The sequence below is a fragment of the Gadus macrocephalus genome, chromosome 12 (assembly GCF_031168955.1).
Source record: "Gadus macrocephalus chromosome 12, ASM3116895v1".
NCBI lineage: Eukaryota > Metazoa > Chordata > Actinopteri > Gadiformes > Gadidae > Gadus > Gadus macrocephalus.
In genome coordinates, this window is record NC_082393.1 from 12,181,617 (window position 1) to 12,204,760 (window position 23,144).

Consider the following 23,144-nt stretch of genomic DNA (forward strand, 5'->3'; position numbering starts at 1 on the left):
ACGGTTCTGATGATTTTTCTGATGGAAAAGTGGTCTTTTATTTCCATAATCTTTGTTTTGTTCAGTGAACGCATAAACCCGTTTGTTAGTTAGCAGTTAAACAAAATGCGATCTCTTTGTTTACAGTTACCAACGACCAACTGATGATTGGGTGTTCGATTCCCTAGTGATGCAAGGTTTTTTCTTTCATTTTGGACTGCACACACATCGCGAGTGACGGATACTTGCACAATGTACACACATCACTGTCTTTACAATTTCTAGGCAACCGAAGTTTAAAGATTGTCAAGTGGTTAACTCTTGAATCGCATGTACTAAGACCTGATGGGTTAGTGGTCAGAGAACAACTCATTAACGCGGGGATAAGGGGTTCGATTCCTTAATGAAGCTAGCGTTTTTCTTTCATATTCGACTTGATTTTTCTATGCCATTTTGCGTAACTTGTAGTTTATGATGAAGAAATGTTACTGGGGTTAAGGTTAGAGTAACGCTAAGGGTAAGACACCAAGGGCCCTATCTTGCATCCGGCGCAAGTGACTTAGTCACTGGCGCATGTGTCGCTGCTAGCTTACAACTGGCGCAGAGCGTTCTTTTCCCACCAGCGCCACTCGCCGGTAAATTAGGGATTGATCATGCGCCCCAAGGGGCGGTTCGGCGGAAGGAGGAGGCGTGTTCTGGCGCAAACGCTATTTTGCCGTTGCTGAATACCATTGCGCTACTGACATCGAAATACCTGGTTTAAAGTCAGTGGCGCGTTGTTCAGATGCTATTTTAAGGGCGGATGCATACGGATTGCTTGTGCACCTCGCGCATACACTTTGCTTCTCTCATCTACCTAGCCGCACATTCTTGGTAAATTATTTGGGAAAGAACAGCTGATGCAGCGGTAATAAGTTGTACTTTTAATCAATGCATCTGCAAACACCGTACAGCAAAAACATATTTTCTTGACACAGACATCGTGTAGGCCTACATGCCCATAACTTTTAGGATTATGAGTATTTGATCGTGAAAAACATTGTTTTACCACGAGTGAGTGTTAAAAAGAATGAATGAATGCGGGCGCGCGTGTGTGCTCTGTTTAAACACACGCAAACTAAACACGTAACGCATAATACAATCAATGGCAATGTCTATTACCGCGGGGACACATGCATATTAGGATAGCATACAATACTGATAAGAAACAATGTTTATAATGTATTGCGTATATCATTAAATAGAACCACAGTTACCGCATATCATATGTTATATCATATACGTTTTCTTTGGCGAAATTTATTTGAAGACTCAGTATTTCTGAAGTTGTGGAAGAAAACCCCTTATTCCATGTGTGAATTAGGCCATATTATTTGGCAATAAACTGAGCCATTTGCAGTTTGAAATTCATGTGCATCTGTCTCATCGGAGACTGCAGACGTGCTGTCAAAATATCAACTCGTCCGATTCAAATGCGCTCATGGCTCTTAAAGGGGATGGGAGCTGGCACTCTCATTGGTTTGTTGGACGTTACGCCCAAACCACACCTACGGGTAATTAGGCTGCTTCAGACCAACCCTTTTGACACTTGCGCCGCGACGCAAGTGTCATTTATCCGCCTGTAAAATAGCGATAGCGCCGTAGAACCGCCCACAAAGCTACTTGCGCTTTGCGCTTCCCACTTGCGTTTCAGACCGTTAAAATAGGGCCCAAAGTGTTTTTGCAACACAATATTTCACAAGAACAAAGTTTTGATGACTCCAGTAGGAAACTTAAGATACCTAGAAAAGTGCTCACAAAACACCAACAAGTCAGCAGTGTGGTACAGGGTGATCATTTCTGATATACAGTACAAAAGCTGAAACTATTAGCCAGGAGTGGGAAAGATGCAGACGCAGACGCAGACGTGAGAAGCAATAAGACGCACCAACACACAGTTGCATGTTGCAAAATGGTTCAGAGTTTAATAGAAATAGTTAGGGTTAGCTGGTATGGCGTTATCTGGTATGGCTATAGCCTAATGTTAGCTTAGTTCGTGTTGTTTCGTCATGTTAATCGCTAGTAATAGTAAGTCATTTGTAGAAATATAGCCAATCATCACAGACTGTAGGAATGTCACCCACCCTCCATCGCGTACGACACTGACGCTCGTAATCTGTAGTGCAAGGGAGTTCGTGCACAGATCCCTGAGACAAACGGCTACGCGCACACATGCAAACCCATAGCGAGTGACGTAGGACGTAAAGTCCCGCCCAGGTCGAAGTGGCGTCGATTTAGAGCAGGGGTCTCAAACTCGCGGCCCGCGGGACGATATTTTGTGGCCCCCTACTTGATATCAAAGTTAAGTGTTAGTGCGGCCCGCACGTTTTAATTTTTTTTAATTTTTTTTATTTTTTTGCCGAGTCGCTGCGCTTGCCCGTTGGCCTCATTTATAAAGCTTGCTGCGCACAAAAACCTTGCATAAGACGGAGGTGAAATGTGCAAGGCCAACGGTATGGCTTCTCCCAAGTCTGTGTGCGCTGGAGATACGCCCTTTCTGTGTGTATCTCTTTCCAAACACCATGCACCTGACCGGGTTCTCTCCTGTGTGACTCCTCTGATGTATTTCGATCTTGTTATGGGCAGGCCAAGAGGGAGAGACGTCGGAGAACCCGACACAGTCTATTCATAAGTATTGATTAGACAGCGATTTATTAGAAACCTAATAAATCGTTGGAACACGCAAGACCGGTAACCATAGCAACGCCGGTAAACAAACCTCGCGAAGCCCAATCCAGGTCTTACTGAAGGCATTTAATGGTCAAAATATTATTAATAAATATTTGAATATATTCGAATATTAATATTAATAAACAAACGAACTTCGAATATGATTTTTGGGCAAAAGTCAAAGCCCTAACACACACACACCAACGTTTGCGGTGAAAAATGCTTCTGCACATTTCACCCCGTCTTCGCAAGGTTGTTGGGCGCAGCAAGCTTTCTAAAAAAAAATATATATAAAGCCCTGCATGGGCCCTGCAGGAGCTGTGTGAGAGGAAGCGCTGCCAGGTCTCTGGCAGTAAGGAGTAGGCAAGAAAAGCCATGCGTTCATGTTCAAAAGAGCCATTCATGTTCAAAAAAGGATTCATGTTACAGAACTGTTAATAGTAAAGCTTGAGAAGACTGGATATTTGTACTTTTTTGTGGAAAACTTGATGCGGCCCAGCCTCACCCAGAATCTGCCTCCAGCGGCCCCCAGGTAAATTGAGTTTGAGACCCCTGATTTAGAGAGTCCCGCAAATTGTGGACACGATTGTTTGGGGGGGGGGGGGGGAGGTAGACTGTTGTTGACCGGGGGGGGGGGGGGGGGGAGACACGTTTGTTGAGGGGGACGACGACGACACGATTGTAGGGGGGGGGGGGCGACACGTTTGTTGAGGGGGGGGGGAGACACGTTTGTAGGGGGGGGGGGCACGCTCGACAACGAGAGTTGGTTTTTATTGAACGCTCGACAACGAGAGTTGGTTTTTATTGAACGAGACTTCAACACGGAACAGCTGCACGAAACGATGGTCGACAACAATGAACACACGAACAATGTTAATAGAACAACACACAACCACATAACACCCCGAACCCATTAACCCCACTTAATCCTAACAACAAAACCAGTTAACAAAAGCCCCTTTTGTCAACTGACAACCCCAATTCCCAGAATCCCCCGCGGCTCCAGAACACGGCGTAGCCTATATTAATCTTTATTATCTGAATGGGAAATGCAATATTTTAGGACCGATTCACCGTTAAACGTGTTTCTAATGAAATTTCTAGCGAGAAATATACTTTTTACTTGCATAATCTTCAGTCAGTGATTGTGTCTGATCTTTAGTTTTATAGTTATTAGGATTTGATCGGCTCGCTCGCATGTTTCAACGACGTCAGGTTGTTAGGAATAGGGACGCTGCTTTCGCTAAACTAGCAGCTCACGTGCTTCCTGCGTTTGTGTTATTCAACCGTTACTTTATGTAACTTTTAATGATATCATCTTGTTAGAAACACGTATATCTGAGAGCCAACCCAGTCGCCAAAAGCATACGTTGACAGTGTACGTTTCGTGAACACTGGATTACGTCGCATTTCAACATAAAATAGCGTGTTATACACAAACACGCACGCACACACACACACACAAGCACACACACGCACGCACAGACACACACAGACACACACACACACACACACACACACACACGCACACGGTGCATTTCGCTGCTAAAACAACAACAAAAAAATATTCCCTCAAATATTATTACTAAAGAACCGTTTTCCAAAGAACGAAATGTAAACCAATGCATTCTGAATGGGAGTGTTTCTCCGATTTTTCCATGCTACACAGAACGAAATGTAAACCCATGCAAATAAAGACTTTATGGTCATAATAATTTAAATATCATTAATCTATTCTATTTTTTTCAACGGGGCTGGTGCCGTCTCCTTTTGACCTTTTGACCCCAGACTTCTGGGGGAATAGCTGAATCAATTCATTAGTCAATCAGAAGCATGTAAATATCTTCCCGGTGGTGTAGGAGGACAAACAAGGTGTCCTTCAACATCTACGCTTCCAGGCGATTGCAACAGTGCCACACATGAGCATATTCGAACATGTTTAATGGTAGTAATTAGCTGTCGAAATTGGAGGCCTTAATCAATAATGAGCAGCTATTGATTTGCTTCCCGATAAAAATTTGTGACAAATGACATGTTATTTAGCATCTACACGTTGAGCTGAGTCCAATGACACCAAGCATGACACTCTAGCTAATGGTAACATGTATTTTACATGGTACACCTAGGTCTAGGACATGATCTCGGTGTAGCAAGAGGGCGAGCTTGATCTCATTGGACTCAGCTTAACGTGTAGATGCTAATTAACATGTAATTTGTCAAAAATCTCCATCGGGAAGCAAATCTATAGCTGGTCATTATTGATAAAGGCCTCCAAAATCGACAGCTAATTACTACCCCGAAACATATTCAAATATGATCATGTGTGGCACTGTTGCAATCGTCTCGAAACGTAGATGTCAAAGGACACCTTGATTGCCCTGTTGCACGACCAGGAAGATATTTTCATGCTTCTAATGGATTGATTCATATTTTACGGTTCTCGGAGTGAGACTTTAAGCGGCTGCAGCAGAAGTGTTGAGACGAAAGATGATATCAAGACATTAATAGAATATTCCCATTCACATTATGATTCTTCGTCATAACATCCGACCAAACATCCTTTACATTCACCGAGCGAAGATTATGAAAGTCCAGGCCCCCCCTTCCTGCACTCGGGGTCCGACCGGGCCAAGTTTCGGTGCGGGGGTCCCAGTTAGGCCCTAGAATATGGTATTCAAATTTCAGGGCGGTAGGACCTTCCTATCTCAAAAACTGTTTTTCCACCACATTCTGAACCATTAGGTCTCGCAGGCAACACTTCTGAAGGGGCTTTGTCCAAATGACAGTCCATTTGGGAAAACTTTTTTTTCTCTATGGGCTAGAACTACAAATCTTGGATATGTCGTTCTCGGGGCCCCGGGAAATGTGTGTAAACATTTTAGCATCCCTAGCTATCTCGAAAAGGCCGGAAAAGGGGCGTGACCTCCAACAGTACAGTCACTGTACATAAGACAGAGGTTAGTTTCTAGGCCCCATTTTTTGCGGGATGGAGGTGTACATTTGTGGCTTAATGTGTGTAGACACAGCTGGCCTGTGGCCACGTCTTTGAAGTCTGGGGTCAAAAGGTCAAAAGGAGCCGGCACCACGCCGCTTATGAGATAACAAAAAGTGAATCTGTATTTCCCTCGTAACATTTTGTCATTATTGAAGAGAGGCCTGATTCTCAGATATGCATGTTGGACTGTTAGGGTATAGGTCTGGGAAGAACTTCAGGCCAAAATCTTGCATGCGAGCCGCTGGGTGCAGGTGCAACGAGATGGAGCACTTGCTGAGTCATTTCCTGTAGGGCTGGAGCCACAGGTTGAAGCGTATATGCGTCCTTTGAAACCCCCTTTGATATATAAGAGACCCCAAGGTACAGTTTACTTAAATGTTCTCGCCTCAGTCACCTATTGCATCACTTCCTTTAGGGCTTCGGCCTCCTAATTGATCATTGTAGTATAATTGAATGCCCTCTTTCATATTATATGATACTTCCACCACTGGGACGTGGCAACAACTCTCCAAATCCATATGGGGAGGGGGGGGGGGGGGGGGGGGATGCTTTTGGACAGTAGGGGTGTACACTAGACATAAATAGGAAGCAAACTCAGGAGAAGGAATGACCTCTCACAAATATTTATTGAATAAATTGTTTCAAATAACGCTGCCTCGTTAAATCAATGAACTTGGTGTTTTGCTTTCAAAAATAGGTTATAGAAGAAGTCTAAACTTCAGAAAATAAAAACATCCAAGCTGCCTTTTAAGGATACCTCGGAATATCTGTCTATTTTTTAACCGTCGGACCCCAGTTTACGACAAAAACAACACAATTTACGGCAGCTCCTTTGCCGCGTGGTTTTTAGAGCCATGTAAGGATTAGAGGGGGCGGTCGATAGCAACCACCATAGCAACCATGACGGTCAAGTGACTGGATGCAGCCCCGTTGAAATAAATAGAATACCACCCAACACACTCAGGAGATTAATGATATTTAAATTATTATGACCATGAAGTCTTTATTTGCATGGGTTTACATTTCGTTCTGTGTAGCATGGAAAAATCGGAGAAACACTCCCATTCAGAATGCATTGGTTTACATTTCGTTCTTCGGAAAACGGTTCTTTAGTAATAATATTTGAGGGAATTCTGTTGTTATTTTAGCAGCGAAATGCACCGTGTGCGTGTGTGTGTGTGTGTGTGTGTGTGCGTGCGTGTGTGTGTGTGCGTGCGTGTGTGTGTATAACACGCTATTTTATGTTGAAATGCGACGTAATCCAGTGTTCACGAAACGTACACTGTCAACGTATGCTTTTGGCGACTGGGTTGGCTCTCAGATATACGTGTTTCTAACAAGATGATATCATTAAAAGTTACATAAAGTAACAGTTTAATAACACAAACGCAGGAAGCACGTGAGCTGCTAGTTTAGCGAAAGCAGCGTCCCTATCCCTAACAACCTACCTGACGTCGTTGAAACATGCGAGCGAGCCGATCAAATCCTAATAACTATAAAACTAAAGATCAGACACAATCACTGACTGAAGATTATGCAAGTAAAAAGTATATTTCTCGCTAGAAATGTTATTAGAAACACGTTTAACGGTGAATCTGTCCTAAAATATTGCATTTCCCATTCAGATAATAAAGATTAATAAAGATCATACACATTCACTGACTGAAGATTATGTAAGGAAAATGTACATTTCTCGCTAGAAATGTCATTAGAAACGCGTTTAATGGTGTATCTGTGCTAAAATATTGCATTTCCCATTCAGATAATAAAGATTAATATAAGCTACGCCGTGTTCCGGAGCCGCGGTGGATTCTGGGAATTGGGGTTGTCAGTTGACAAATGGGGCTTTTGTTAACTTGTTTTGTTGTTAGGATTAAGTGGGGTCAATGGGTTCGGGATGTTATGTGGTTGTGTGTTGTTCTATTAACATTGTTCGTGTGTTCATTGTTGTCGACACCGTCACCGAGAGTGACGTGACCATCGTTTCGTGCAGCTGTTCCGTGTTGAAGTCTCGTTCAATAAGAACCAACTCTTGTTGTCGAGCGTTCAATAAAAACCAACTCTCGTTGTCGAGCGTGCCCCCCCCTACAAACGTGTGTCTCCCCCCCCCCCCCCCTCCTCAACAAACGTGTCTCCCCCCCCCCCCCCCCCCTCCCCGGTCAACAACAGTCTACCCCCCCCCCCCCCCCTAAACAATCGTGTCCACAATTTGCCGCGAAAGCCGTGAAACCCAAACCCCGAAACCCGCCTCCACAGCGGCACGCGTGGATACTGTAGGTATAACACGCTATTTTTTACGTTGAAATGCTACGTATCCAGTGTTCATGGAAACGTACACCGTCAACGTTTTTTCTTGGCGACTGGGTTGCTCAACGATGTCCGCATGTCGCAGATATAGTCGGGCGCCGGCGGACGTTCTGCTCCCAATAAACTGCTTTTTTTCAGCTATTTAAAGGACAATGAGGCCGACACTTAAAAGGCTGCGCCTATACTCATAGAATCTAGAGTTACAATACATAACTATCGTTCTATGTCGTATAGGCTTCGCCTTTTAAGGCTATCGCTATTGGGTTAAAGGGCGAAGCACGATATAGTCTATGCCTCATTGATCCCGATCAGTACCAGAAACACAGCTACATACGCGCTAGTATCATGCGTCAGACGTAGCATAACTTACATCATGCGTCTAACGGCATGTCATCAACGAGCAGCTCCAATGTGTCTGAAGACACAAGAGCTCTCAGCATGAATATTTGACTCCTCCTCACATTGTCTAATATGCGAGGGGAATAGTCACACAATCACACTCACTCTGACAAAGCACCTAGAACTGAGTGTGTCATAGAGAGGCGCGACATGTCTCTTAGGTAAAACCTAATAAAAGAGCATGGGGAAGCCCAGTAGGCTGCTGTGCAGATATCCTCCATAGGCATCCCTCTTTGCAGAGCGACAGAGGACGATATTCCTCTGGTGGAGTGAGCTCTGATAGTCTCAGGCGGCTCTGCCCCCGCTGACACATAAGCCTGTGGGATAGCATCACACAGCACAATGCGACAGCCGTTGTTTCGTCAGGGGGAGGCCCTGGGAATGTTCTCTGTAATGCACAAATAACTGTTGAGATTTGCGCAGAACCTCCGTGCGCTTCACATAACAGGAAAGTGCGCGTACGGGGCACAAGAGATGGGCTGTTGCATACACCTCAGATTGATGAGGAGGGAGAGAGAAACCATTGAGTGTTATTACTCTCGATCTGAACGAGCTAGTAATACTCGGTGTAAAAGCCGGGTTCGGGCGTAATATGGCCGAACTGCCGTCCCCTTGTATTCTAAGACAAGAAGGGGCTACAGAGAGTGCAGACAGGTCGCTCACTCTCTTAGGTGACTTCAGGGCCAGCAGCAAAGCTGTCTTGGCTGACACAAGCTTGAGGGGCACCCGTTCAAGAGGCTCAAATGGGGCTTTAGCCAGTGCGCGCAGCACCAGTGTTAAATCCCATTGTGGAGTGAGAGAGCGCGTCACGGGTCTCTCTCTCCTCACACCTTTTAGGAAGCGTTTCATTAAGGGGTGACTACAAACAGTTTTATCCCCGAAGCCTTCGTGGCATGATGAAACAGCAGTCGCGTACGTCTTAACCGTGCTAAAGGCCAGCCCTCTTTCCATCAATGTCTGGAGGAAAGAGAGCACACGCGACAAAGGGCAGGAGATGGGATCACAACCCCTCTCCGTGCACCATTTCTGGAAAGCCGCCCATTTAGCCGAGTAACACGCTCTGGTGGAGTCAGCTCTGGCACCCTGGATGGTCCGTACGACCTCCTGGGAGAGGCCGAGACCCTCTAGGCGCTCGGGTTCAGCGGCCAGGCCCACAAGCGCTGGCCGATCTCTGGGTAATCTATGATTGCTCCCCCTGCCTGTGAGAGAGCGTCCCGCCTCTAAGGGAGTTCCTTCGGCGGCCCCGAGAGCAGACGCTGGAGGCAGGGAAACCACGGTGCACTTGTGCGTTGCGATGCTATGAGAATCATACAAAGCCGCTCCTCTTGGACTCTGTCCAAGACTTGGGGAATCAGGGGGACGGGCGGGAAAGCGTACGTGTGTTCGGCCAGGGTCTGTGAGCGAACGCATCCACCCCGAGTGGGGGATTGTCCTTCGCGCTGAGAGAGAACCACAGCTCTTACTGTGTGTTCTCCCGCGTGGCGAATAGGTCGACCTCCGCCTTCCCAAACTCGCTCCATATCTGATTGATCAGATCGTGGTGCAGAGTCCAGTCTCCTGGTTGGGGACCCCCCCTCGACATTATGTCGGCCCCTCTGTTCAGGACACCGGGGATGTACGCTGCTCTGATGGAGAGCAAGTGCGTGTGCGCCCAGCATAACAGCTGTCTCGCTATGCTCAGCAGCTGTGCCGAGCGCACACCCCCTTGGCGATTTATGAATGCTGCTGTCGCCTTATTGTCCGTGGGAATCATTACGTGTTGATTCGTCAACAATGGGGCAAAGTGTTGGACCACTTTCAACACAGTGAGGAGCTCCAATGCGTTTATATGCATGGTCACGGGGGGGGGGGGGCAAACGCCGCCCACCACGTGAAACTCACATGTTCCTCCCCAGCCCGACAGAGAAGCATCCGTGAACACCGAGATGTGTGACGTTGCTCTGCCCAACGGCACCCCTCTCGCGAGTGTTCGGGGATCGCCCCAGTAGGTCAAATCTGGGCCCACTGATAGGGGAATGGTCACTTTGCGCTGCCGTTGGCGCACCGGGTCGATGCGCAGGCGAGAAAACCATCTCTGCAGCTTCATGTGAAGCAGCCCCAGCGGCACCACAGTGTGAGCGGCTGACATCATGCCCAGCAGCCTCATGACAGAGAGGGCTGTCACAACGCTGCCCTGGGGAACAGCGGCGGAGGAGAGACCACAGCGTCTCCATCCTCCATCCCCACGGCTCTCACCTGCTGTGAGAGCCGTGCTCTCATTACAGCTGAATCCAGTTCTACCCCCAAATACATCACACTCTGTGAGGGGAGCGGGGAGCTCTTCTTCCAATTTATGGCGAATCCTAAATTCGAATCAGCAGCTTTTTTGTTTGAATAGCTGCTTCCTCCTTGGAGCGAGCCATCAAAAGCAGATCGTCCAAGTAGAACGGTACTCTCATTCCTGTTGCGTGAAGCGGCCGGAGAGCCGTCTCCACGCACTTGGAAAACGTTCGTGGGGATAGAGAATAGCCGAACGGGAGACGTTTGTACTGGTAGTGTGACCCTTGGAACGAGAAACACAGGAATTTCCTGTGTTTGGGGTTCACTGTGACGTGGAAGTAGGCGTCCTTCAAATCTATTGAGGTGAACCAGTCGCCCGGCTTTACACACTGTAACACTCGTCTGATTGTTAACATGTGAAACGGCCTCTCCGCGATGCATTTGTTGAATAGGGCTAGATCGAGAATCGGTCTCAGCCCTCCTGTTTTCTTGGGTACCAGGAAATAACGGCAATAGAATCCCTGCAATTCCTCTCCCTTCGGGACCGTGGAAATCACTTTTTCGCTAGAAGCTGCTGGAGCTCAAAAGTGACAGCTGTTGATCCTTGGATGACAGCGTTGTTTCCACAATCCCGTTGAATCGCGGCGGAACAGAGGTGAACTGCAGGGTGTGACCCTTGCTGATCAGCCTGTCCATCCATTTGGCCAAGGTGCATGCGTTCAGCCATTCTGAGTAATGCTCTGAAAGCGGCTGTGCAGCCTCTTGTTTTGATGCGGCTGTCATGGAAACGAGCCACGCTTGAGCCCCTGCCGCCGCTGCAAGGGGAGGAGTCCTCCCCGCAGCCCATGGGGGGCTCTGCCCGAAAGGGCTAGGTGTGTGTGTCATTAGCAGAGGCATGCCCTGCCTGCTCAGCTTGTGACAAGAGTGTAGCTTCCTCTCTCCTGAGCGTTGGGACGTGAGGAGGAATGACAATGTGACTGGGCAGCAGACTGCTGACACTGTGAACGAGCTGCATGTCATTCGTAGACAGAGAGCTTGTTTTAGCGGCCGTCTCGCCACATGTCATGCCAGGCACGACGTGGTAAGGGGAAAGTAATGTAGGGCTGGCTCGATCAATAATACGAGGTTTATTGACGGCCTGCCTATGTGTGGGGGGGGATGCGTGTGAAACAGTTAAGGCCGGGCCGGTAGGCTCCGCCGTTAACTGTGTGGGGAGAAAACAGCCGTCTATAGTAAAGAGGTGTTTCTCGCTGTCACACATTCCACCCTCGCCCCATAATAGCCGGCGCTCGTGGGGCGGGACATCGCTCCATGAGCCTGCTGCCCGAGGCCTTTGCTGGCGGCCACTCATCGCAGCCTGCGATGGAGGCGGGCGGGGCTGGTAAGCCGGGCGAGGCTGCCTTCGTGAAGGTAATGAAGGGCTGGCTCGAGGAGCTGCCGGCGGCGCCGTGACAGTGACTGCCGGGGGCCTATGACGGCGACGGGGGCTTGGAGCGGAGCGCTGCCGCCCGGGTGGAGGCGGAGGGCGGGAGACGTGTCTCCGGAATTTCTCTGCCTCCTCGGAACCGGCCTGCATGTCATCCACCATAGATGACAGACGGGGACCGAACAGCACGTCCGGGCTGATGGGGCACTCCAGTAACTGCCGCCTCATTGGCTCAGGGATGCCCGGGGTCTGCTGCAGCCACAGGTTCCTCTGTATGAGGTGCTGCCATGCCGCCATCCGGGCCTTTGCCACCGCGCCGGTGGAGCAGAGGCAGAGGATGACACAGGCGGTTTTCGCCACGTCGACTGCCTGTTCGGCCAGACGATGGGGGTCAACCGCCATGGTGGAGATGTTATGTGCCAGCAGGGCGATGTTATTCATAACAGCCTCTTGCTGCATCATACACCGATGCGCTCTGTCTGTAAGCTTGGCCGTCAGCTGGTCTTTGAGAGTGGGGCAGCGGTCGCTGAGCCCCGGCTTCACTCCAAAGACAGCACACAGAGCGGGATTCAGCGGCTGTACCGCCCTGTAACACCGGTCTGTCAGACCCTCCGTCTTCGTGACCTGGATAAATGTTTTCACCGGGGCACCGAGCCTCCCGGGCTCCGCCGCAGCCCCACAGAAGTACGGGCTGATGGCGGGAAACATCGGCCAGATCGGGTCGAGATGGGCGGGGCGTGTCGCGGCCTCGAGTCCCCAGATGCCACGGAGCTAGTCCGGGCGTTTGGGGTCCTGAGGCATGGGCACCGCAAGGCCAAGGTTTGCGGCTGCCCTGGCGATAATGCCCGGTAGCTCTGCCACCAAAGCTCCAACCACTGGAAGTGAGGTGGTGGCAGAGACGGACAATCCTGCTGCCCCGGGCCTCTCAGTTCGGAGAGGGGAAGCCGGGGGAGACGCCCCCTCCTCGTCGCGGGCGGAGTCGTCTGACTCCGAGCTCACAAGGGGAGAGAGGGCATCGTCGAGCGGGACAGTAAAGTCGTCGGCCCATTCAGCAATGGCGGCGGCAGTGTCGGCTCCGCGCTGTCTGGGCAGCGCAGCATAATGCCGACACAGGCAGGGCAGCGAGAGCGCCAAGACGGCATGTTCGTGCCCAAGGCAGCCCTCGCACACCTCATGGCTGCCATACGGCAAGATGAAACCCGCGTTACATGTCTTGCAGATGCCGTTCGCCGTTGAGTCCATAATATCTATTTATTTACTTCAGTATGCTACAGAATCGTCCTGAAGAAAATGGGAGCAGAACGTCCGCCGGCGCCCGACTATATCTGCGAAATGCAGACGTCGTTGAGACACGCGGACGTAATTGAGGCCCAAGCTGTTGGTGGGCGGGGATTACAAATTTTTCAGTGCTACGGCTCACGCAATAGCGATAGCTATTACCTTTAAGGGTTGATGAACTCCTGTGATAGGAAAATTCCTTACTACAGAGATTGCAGATAACGGCGTTCCTATCTACAGTTCCGTCTGGGAGTTTAAACTTGAACTTTTCGTTCACAGGGCCGTGCAACGTCTTCTCGTCTGCCTCCATTTTGTTTCAACGCAAATTACGCACCGGGTCAAAGGGCACTATAGAAGCGCGATTAATCTGCGTTATTAATTTCTGTGATTAATTAATTGTAATTAACTCGTTAATTTGACAGCCCTAATATATATATCTATATCATTTTTTGGGGGAATTTGCATGTTGCAGTGTTTTCAGGGCCCTCCAACAGAACCACATAATGGACGTGTTCGTGGACGACTGGAGGACCCTGGGTGAAGATGTGGGTGGGAAGGTGGATACCCACCTCAAGGAATACCAGTCCTTCACCGATCTCAACTACAGCAAAGATAAGACCATCAGCCACATCAACTGGCACCCCAGCATCAATGGTGAGACCCCCCCGACCTCACCCCTAATCTGCTCAGAGAGAGAGGGAGGGGGTAGAGAGAGAACTGATCCATCTGAATTCACCTCTGAAATTGCTAAAGACTGTTATGCTATATATATTTGTAAAGTTGTAAACTTTATCTATATATTGAAATATCCTGGATTTCAAAGGCACCACCTATTTTGCAGGTACATCTTGTATCCACTTTGGCTAAGTAGCACGTAAATTGTAAAACCAACCATTTTGGGGTCCAATATCTTTCATTTAAAGCCTCAATATTGTCATTCTCAAAAAGACAATCAGACCAGTATGAAAGCTGCTAAAATGGGGTGCATAAATCATATTCTTTGTTTTAAGCTGGGGAGGAGCACTGCTTATGTGCAGTATAGAACTTGGCGTTAGTGGTGTGTGTGTGTGTGTGTGTCTGTGTGTGTGTGTGCGTGTGCCTGTGTGTGCGTGTGCCGCAGGTATTGTGGCAGTGGCCATGGTGGAGAGGGCCTCCCTTGAGGAACGCATCGACAACTCCACTAAGCTGCTCCTAAAGCACCCCCTCGTTCTTTTCTGGAGTTTCTCTGACCCCATCAAACCACAGGTATGTCTCTCTCTCTCTCTCTCTCTCTCTCTCTCTCTCTCTCTCTCTCTCTCTCTCTCTCTCTCTCTCTCTCTCTCTCTCTCTCTCTCTCTCTCTCTCTCTCTCTCTCTCTCTCTCTCTCTCTCTCTCTCTCTCTCTCTCTCTCTCTCTCTCTCTCTCTTACGCATCGCTTTAAAATGTCATTCACGCATCGCTTGTTTGTTTGAGATTTCTGAAACTTCTCCATCGATCTACCTCCCAGTCATATTAGTCATATTTAAAACATGAAGCACTAAAGTTCTATTGCTTGATGGACCGGAGCGGGCCATGCGACCTGAAGGCTTAACTTTTATTATAGTAGCTAGAATAGATCATATAAAATAGTACTAATAGGGGAGACCAAACAAGAGATTATTTATGGAAGTCTATATCAATTTATTTAGTATAAGGCTCAAACTGTTAAAGACTGCTTTTACTGCTGCTTGAAACCTAGCAGCTTAGCATTCAAAGAACCATGCCACTGCAGCACAGAAAAAAAAAAAGCTCTTGTGAAATCATAATTTTCGTTTTGGGTTGCATCATTTAAATTCCTCATGGAAGAGCCTACAATGAATTAATATTTCAGAAGGCCTGGTCTGAACACCAAAGTCTCAACTTTGAAATCCAATACCTTGTGTGTGTGTGTGTGTGTGTGTGTGTGTGTGTGTGTGTGTGTGTGTGTGTGTGTGTGTGTGTGTGTGTGTGTTCACAGTTGCTGCTGGAGTGCCCAGATGATGTCTTGGCCTTTGAGTTCTGCCCCTCTGATCCAAATATTATTGTTGGCGGCTGCATGAACGGCCTGGTACTGAGTGTGACTTGTGTGTGTCACTCTGTTCACCTTTTTGTCTCTCTCTCTCTCTCTCTCTCTCTCTCTCTCTCTCTCTCTCTCTCTCTCTCTCTCTCTCTCTGCTTCTATATATTAATGTATTAATAATTTCTATTTTTGACATTTATCCTTATTCTTATGGAATGAAAAACATCAATACAACCCGCATCTTTTCCGTCTGTCCTCTCTGTTTCTCTCTATCCATGGTCTGTCCATTACGTGATTATATTTCCTTACCTTGTGTCCTTTATTGTCACTGTTTGCATTTGATGCAGAACCCCAAAGTACAAGAACAAATACAATTCACAGTACGAAACCTTTATTATCAGCCAATCAGGAGCCTTTGATTGTTTAAATGGCTGTTTAAATTGCCAATCATCAGATTGAGGTTTTATGTTGTACTCTATGAAGATGTGTGGACTTTGATGTTATTGTTTGGTATTAGTTAATCTGTTGTTTGTTGTACCAGGTTGTCCTATGGGACATCTCCGCCCATGTGGATCGCCTGCAGGGAACACGTCCCTCTGGTGGCCGGAGCACCTCGGTCAGCACCGAAACTTTCGTAAGCGGCCTATATACATACAGTGATGCCATTGGATATGTCCTGATGGGACCTCACAGTGTACGGTCGTTTACGGTGGATGAATGGCAAATAATGTCATCCTAAGAAAGAGGCCATTAATGGCCATCCGTCCAAGTCCCTAAATGTATCGAACGTTGAGCACAAATGTTTCGGCCTAGAATCGCTGATACAACCTTTAAGGCCTTCAAGCCTTTAATGAGGTGAGGAAGTGGAAGTAGTGGCTAAACAACCTTAAAAATGCGTCAACAACAACACATAGACACCACCACAACACATCTTAAAGATACAATGGAAAGCACAAATTGAATGCAAACACAGCTTATTATCCATTACTGTAAGTCTCTTCCATGTCAGTCTACTCAATGCAATCTTATGTTTTATAAGAGAGCCGGTTATTTGCAGGGTAATGGTGATGACAGGCCCTTCATCACCAAAGGTAGAGATGATGATTACCATGTTGGTGTCGCTGGAGTCTTTCTTCCTGTTCTCTCTCTCTCTCTCTCTCTCTCTCTCTCTCTCTCTCTCTCTCTCTCTCTCTCTCTCTCTCTCTCTCTCTCTCTCTCTCTCTCTCTCTCTCTCTCTCTCCCCCCCCCCCCACCTTCATCCTCAAGTCATTAGATTGGAATGCAGCAGATTGATGGTCCTTTAAAAGCCAGCTGCAGCTGTCACAAGCACTTTCTTATGATGACAAATCAAATCCATTAAGCATCCCTCCCTGAACCATATCTGGTATTGAGTGTGACTCAGTATTCTGAAGATACACCTGACAACAAATGCACAATGCAATTGAATGCGTCTTTAAGAAGGCAATGCTAAAGTTTCAAGGATCCCACCTGTTTTCCCTGCCCCCCCCCCCCAACCCTGCTTCCCCGTCCAGGTGTCGGTTTACATTCACTGTTTATTTTCATAACTACTCTATTAACAGCAGTCTCCATTCCTCTCTCCATCCCACCCACCCACCAGAATCAACAGCAACCATTTTCACTTCCTTCCCAGTATGTTTGCAGATTCAAACAGTCACTGTGTTATCAGCTTAAAGCCTTATTATGTTCTACAGCTGAATTGCTGTGAACGGTATGTTTTTCAAACACCAGTTGGTGATCTTCACCCAGATGAAGCCAGTCAAGTCATGTGAAGCCACATCCAATAATATTGATCGTGGTGTCCGTCCCCCCTCCCACACACACACACATAACTCTGTGGAGCTTGTGTGGTGTTAGACCAGCTGTATGTACAGTATACACATCACAGGGCAACGTTCAGCACACTGTGTGCTTCAGCTACAGTAGACTAGGGAAGCCTAAAGTGCTAAATACACCGGCGGCGAAGGGCGTGAGTCAAAACAACCGCCCCCACTTTTTCCGACGTACAACCACACACCGGCGACGGTTAGACACACGCCAGGGCTCGGCGGTGCGCCGCCCTGCGATCCTTCACGCCACTGGCCTATTACATAGCGTTGCAGCCCCTGAAAAAACTTTTTTTTAAAGCTGTTTCGTACATCCCAGCTTGATACAAGGTCCTGTACATATGGAGATGCAGTGGATGAAATTTTGAAATGCAAAATAATGAGCAATGACAGTAAATAAAGTGACCAAATCCGTAAACAAAGTGCCCGGCAGTACATAAAGTAACTATGAATTAATGTGACTATCAATGTAAGCAGAAACAGGATCATGGGCGTCAGTCCCATATATTGGCAGAAAACAACTGGTATAATAACGTTATGGCAGCCTACCAACTATGTTGGTCGATATGCCGCTTTCAAAACATAATCTCAACGGCCCTGAACGTAACGTAAAAAGCGCACTGCGGCGCTGGTGTTTTCGGCTTAATATTACATCCCTGCTAGCATAGTGTACCAAAGTGTTAAGATGCTATCCTTGTCTATCTCATGATTTCTTATTAATTATGTTCCATAGATCTGCCCCTGTTTGTTAATAGAAAACTTATGACGCGTTTCCACTGCAGTGTGCGGTACGGTTCGCCTCAGTCCGGGAGGGAGGGGGCGGTATAGCCCAGCTCAGTTCCGAGGTCGCGTTTCCACCGCCGACAGTACCCTTTATGGTAGGCCGGATGTCGACCGCCGCGGCAGCTACGTAAACATCATAAACAACGTCTTCCTCCCCAAGAATGCAGAGGAACATCTCCACCTCCTTGTTCGCCCAAGCAAGCGTTTTACGCGACATGTTCATTGTAAAGAATAATACCTCGAGGCTACTGTTTGTTTGTTTTTATCCCCACGTCGCCCAGAATTGACGGTTCTGTCAACCAATCAACGGAGGGGGTGTGTAGCTCGAATTTTTACCCTTTCAGGCGCCTCGTCTCGTTTTCAGTACCCCAACGGAGGAGTACTGAAAACGAGGGCAAAACGAGTACGGCTCAGTCCGGGTCACGCCCACTTTTGGCGGTGGAAACGCAATCCGTAGCGCACCTTTGCGAACCGAACCGTACCGCGCCCTGCAGTGGAAATGCGGCATTACAGTTCTCAAGTGCTACTTCACCTACTCTCATTGATGAGAAGGACCCGGCTTTAAAGAGTGAATTACATCACTGTTTTAACGCCTAAGCAGATAGGGATCGAAAGTTTGCAAAAACTTCATTTTTGTTTCTAATAATATAAATGTCACTCTGACACCTGCTTCACATTTAAACATGAACTATTAACAATCCAACTATGAATTTTCGAACTATATCTAGGCCCATATAGATTGATAAACTTCTAGGCCTAGGGATGCACCGATGCCGATACCAGTATCGGGTATCGGGCCGATACTTCATTAAAATACTCGTACTCGTAATCGTTTTTTAATTGCCGATACCACGCACCGATCCCACTATGTCAGTAGCCTACATCAAACCGGTCGCATGCGGAGATGAGTTGTCCTACCTAACTTCAATGTCTAGGGGGCGATAATGAGCCGAAACTCTGAGATGCTGCCAAAGGCTTGTGTGTGTGAAAGTTGGCTGGGACCTGTTAACAGTCACATGTAAAGTCATGTCGGCGATTTGGGAATATTTTAAGATAAAGGATGACGACAGGAGTAAGGCAGAGGAAAGGAAAGTACTTCTTTTAATACCAGCAATGTGATAAAACATCTGAAGACGCACCATAGTGCTAAGTACACGGAGTTCACTAATGCTAGCGGCGCAAGACTGAAGCAGCCCACCTTAACTGACGTCTTCCAAAAGCGAGAGAAAATGTCCAAAGACAACTCACGGGCAATAAAAATAACAGAGGCACTAAAGGTGCGGACACACCAAAAGCGTATCCCGCGTACCATGTACGCGTGTAACGCAGCTAAAATGTTGCTTGACCATTTTGTGTCAAAAATGGTCCTACATACGCAGCTACGCTTCTGCATGTGGCTGCGCTGGATTTAGGAGTCCGAGGAAGGAAACCCAAACGCCGCCGTGTCTGGGTGCATGATAGAGCTTGAATCGGGTTAGATTAAATAATCTCGGATATAAATAACAATAATCGGGTTAAATAACTTCACATGGTGTGTCTGGTGTGTTTCCAGCATTCGTAGTGTTGATCGGCAGAGAAATAGTCCGCCAAGACGTTGAGGTTGCTTAGCAACCAGAGACTCTGTCCATGCAAGTGAACGGAGCGTTCACTCTTCGTCATAACTATCAAACCAAACATCCTTCACATTCACCGAGTGAACATTATGAAAGTAAAATGCACATTTCTCGCTAAAAATGTTTCCATAAACGCATTTAATGGCGTAACTATGTTACTATTTCCACCCAGAATAAAGAAAGATGTCGGCCGTATGCTTCTGTGCAAGGGTCACTACTCTCTGCCAGTGACGTCGGGTCAAGAATAGTTGGGCATTTCAAACATTCGGATTTAGCCTACTCCCGCCTCGAGGACATCCAGTTACAAATCAGTCAGCCCACAAAACGACTCCAACAAGACGTACAGACTCGCTGGAACAGCACGTTTTACATGATCCAGTCCCTGATCGAACAGAAACGCGGGCTGGGAATATATGCGTCTGAATACGATCTCCCGGACAATCTCGTGCCTAGCCAGTGGACTCTGCTGGAGAAGACGTCTGTTCTGGGTCCATTTGAGGAGTTGACGCGAAGGGTCAGCTCTTCGGATGCTATGGCAGCAGACGTAATTCCTGATTACTGTGCTGCTGAGATTTCTTTCTCGAGAGATCGAGGAGGACCAAGGCACCAAAACTATGAAGCGAACGTTATCCACAGCTGTCATGAAGCGATTTTGCGACGTGGAAGAAAATCCGCTCCACAGCCCAACTTTGCTCAATCCGAGGTAGGCCTATACGCTCTCTCTCTGTGTGTGTGTGTGTGTGTGTGTGTGTGTGTGCCCCTAACGCGAGTAAAATGTTGCTTGGTACGCATGATACGCGTGTACGCACCTCATACGCGCGTAAACCAATGCTTCCCTATGGAAAAATTGCCGATTTTATACGCGTGGTACGCGGGTAACGTGTTTGGTGTGGCCGTACCTTGAGCATTCGGACGCGCTATATTTGTGGCGTACTACAAAATGCATACTATAAGTATGAGTATTCGGATTCAGCCCTGGGCTTTGGGAGGTTTGTTTACAGCCGTTGCTATGGTTACCGGTCTTGCGCGTTCCAACGGTTTATTATGTTTCTAATAAATCGCTGTCTCATCAATACTTCATTCACTGCCTCTTCTGTGGTCATTACAATATTATGAATAGACTGCATGGGTTCTCCGACGTCTCTCTCTTGGCCTGCCCATAACAGGTTCGAATATTAAGGGCTGCCTAATATTCGTTTGAATTTTGATTTATTTTTTTGATATTCGAATTATATTCGAATCACGAAGTTCGAAGTCAAAGCCCTAGTGTGTGTGTGTGTGTGTGTGTGTGTTGTGGCAACCTGCTACCCAAATGAGCCGGGTTCCAATTATAAACGACACGTTTGTGTGCGGGATAAGCCATTAAAGGCATTTATTAACAATCAACTTAAATACAACGAAGGAGACGCGGTCTCTAGGGCCTCCGTGGGCCTCTAGGCTCTCTCGGACCAGAGCGCTACCTTCTTCCTTGCTCTCCCGTGCCGTGCTGTCAGTCCACCTGCTCCTTTTAAAGAGTCTCCCTGGCTTTCGGCCAGGTGTCCCCCAATCATGCTGATTGGGGAGGCGAAAGGGCTGCTCTCGGTCGCCGTCTGGTGGGTGACGGCGGTACACGCCGTCCAGGACCAACCCTCGTCTCCGGCAGCGTCGTCTCCGGCAGCCTCGTCTCCGGCCGCCTCGTCTCCGGCCGCCTCGTCTCCCGCCGCCTCGTCTCCCGCCGCTTCGTCTCCCGCCGCTTCGTCTCCTGCTGCGCCGGCGGCGGCTGCATCTCCTGCCGGGTACCAAAGCCGACGGAAAATCGGGCAGTCCGTCCCGATGAGGAGCGCTACCGGGAGTAGGGGAACAACCCCTACCCGAGCCGTGAACACCCCGCGTGGTGTCCGGATGACCACATGGCGGCTCTCATAGGTCCGTATGTCCCCGTGCACGCAGGCCACCTCCATGGGTTTCCCCTCCCTCCATCCAGCCAAGTCGGGGCGGAGGAGGGTGACCACGCTGCCAGTGTCCAATATGGCCTGCGTGTCCGGGTTCATAACCCTTGCTGGTATAGTCGGGCTCCTGGACGTACCTTGCGTCCAACAGGTCGCCAGCACACTGGGCCGACCCGTCCCCACGTCCGCGTCGGCCGGCGGCGCCGTCCCCACGTCCGCGTCGGCCGGCGGCGCCGTCCCCACGTCCGCGTCGGCCGGCGGCGCCGTCCCCACGTCCGCGTCGGCCGGCGGCGCCGTCCCCACGTCCGCGCCGGCCGGCGGCGCCGTCCCCACGTCCGCGCCGGCCGGCGGCGCCGTCCCGTCCCGGTCTCGCGCTGCGGCCTTGTCTCCCGCTGCGGCGCCGGCGGCAGCGGAGTCCCTTGCGGTGGCGGCGGCGGCGTCCCTTGCGGTGGCGGCGGCGTCTCTTGCGGCGGCGGCGACGATCCTTGCGGCGGCGGCGGCGTCTCTTGCGACGGCGGCGGCGTCCCTTGCGGCGGCGGCGGCAGCGTCCCTTGCAGCGGCGGCAGCGTCCCTTGCAGCGGCGGCAGCGTCAGTCCCGTCCGGGTTCTGCTTGCCGAATGGGTGGGGTACTTTACCGGGGGGTCGTAGTGGGATCTTCATGGTGCCTGCATTCTCCACCATATGTGGCAACCCGCTACCCAAATGAGCCGGGTTCCAATTATAAACGACACGTTTGTGTGCGGGATAAGCCATTAAAGGCATTTATTAACAATCAACTTAAATACAACGAAGGAGACGCGGTCTCTAGGGCCTCCATGGGCCTCTAGGCTCTCTCGGACCAGAGCGCTACCTTCTTCCTTGCTCTCCCGTGCCGTGCTGTCAGTCCACCTGATCCTTTTAAAGAGTCTCCCTGGCTTTCGGCCAGGTGTCCCCCAATCACGCTGATTGGGGAGGCGAAAGGGCTGCTCTCGGTCGCCGTCTACTCTGGTGGGTGACGGCGGTACACGCCGTCCAGGACCAACCCTCGGGCTGGTCCGGGCCGAGGCTTACGGGGCGGGATGCCACAGTGTGTGTGTGTGTGTGTGTGTGTGTGTGTGTGTGTGTGTGTGTGTGTGTGTGTGTGTGTGTGTGTGTGTGTGTGTGTGTTGACCAGTGAATGCAACAATTCCATGCAAGTTGTTTCTTGGCTGGGAGTTTTTTTAAATAGGAATTCCTAAATGGCCACATAGCCTAATGAATGACGTAAATGTTGTCTGTTTTAGATACAAAAGTGTGTATTTCTTGAACACCCACACTGCTGCAAATGCCAAGGAGGAGATGCTGATGAGACTGATTGCAGAACAGGACAATCAGAAAGATGACACCCGCTGTGAACCACCTACCAGAAAACCACGCAGGGAGGACCAGGCCAGCAGCAGTTTAGACTGTATATGAAAGACTGTTGTCTTTGATGAAATTGCAAATGAGCAAGCGTCAGTAGCACTGACCCCAGGTGCTGTGGGTGTTACCGCACAATTGGAGACATACCTTGGGGAGGCCCCAGTGGCCCGCGAGGCCAATCCACTGCAATACTGGGGGGTTAACAAAGTGCGGTTCCCTTCTCTGGC

At 48.9% G+C, this 23,144-nt stretch overlaps 1 protein-coding gene across 2 annotated transcripts in view; it reads left to right on the plus strand.

The window, feature by feature from the left end:
- Positions 1 to 23,144, plus strand: part of dnai3 (dynein axonemal intermediate chain 3) — a 167,364-nt gene that overhangs the window by 83,952 nt on the left and 60,268 nt on the right. For both annotated transcript variants that reach the window (XM_060066855.1, XM_060066854.1), the window contains exons 7-10: positions 13,825 to 14,006; positions 14,473 to 14,597; positions 15,328 to 15,417; positions 15,911 to 16,003. In XM_060066855.1, coding sequence (XP_059922838.1) covers positions 13,825 to 14,006; positions 14,473 to 14,597; positions 15,328 to 15,417; positions 15,911 to 16,003 — 490 coding nt within the window. The remainder of the gene's footprint in view (positions 1 to 13,824; positions 14,007 to 14,472; positions 14,598 to 15,327; positions 15,418 to 15,910; positions 16,004 to 23,144) is intronic.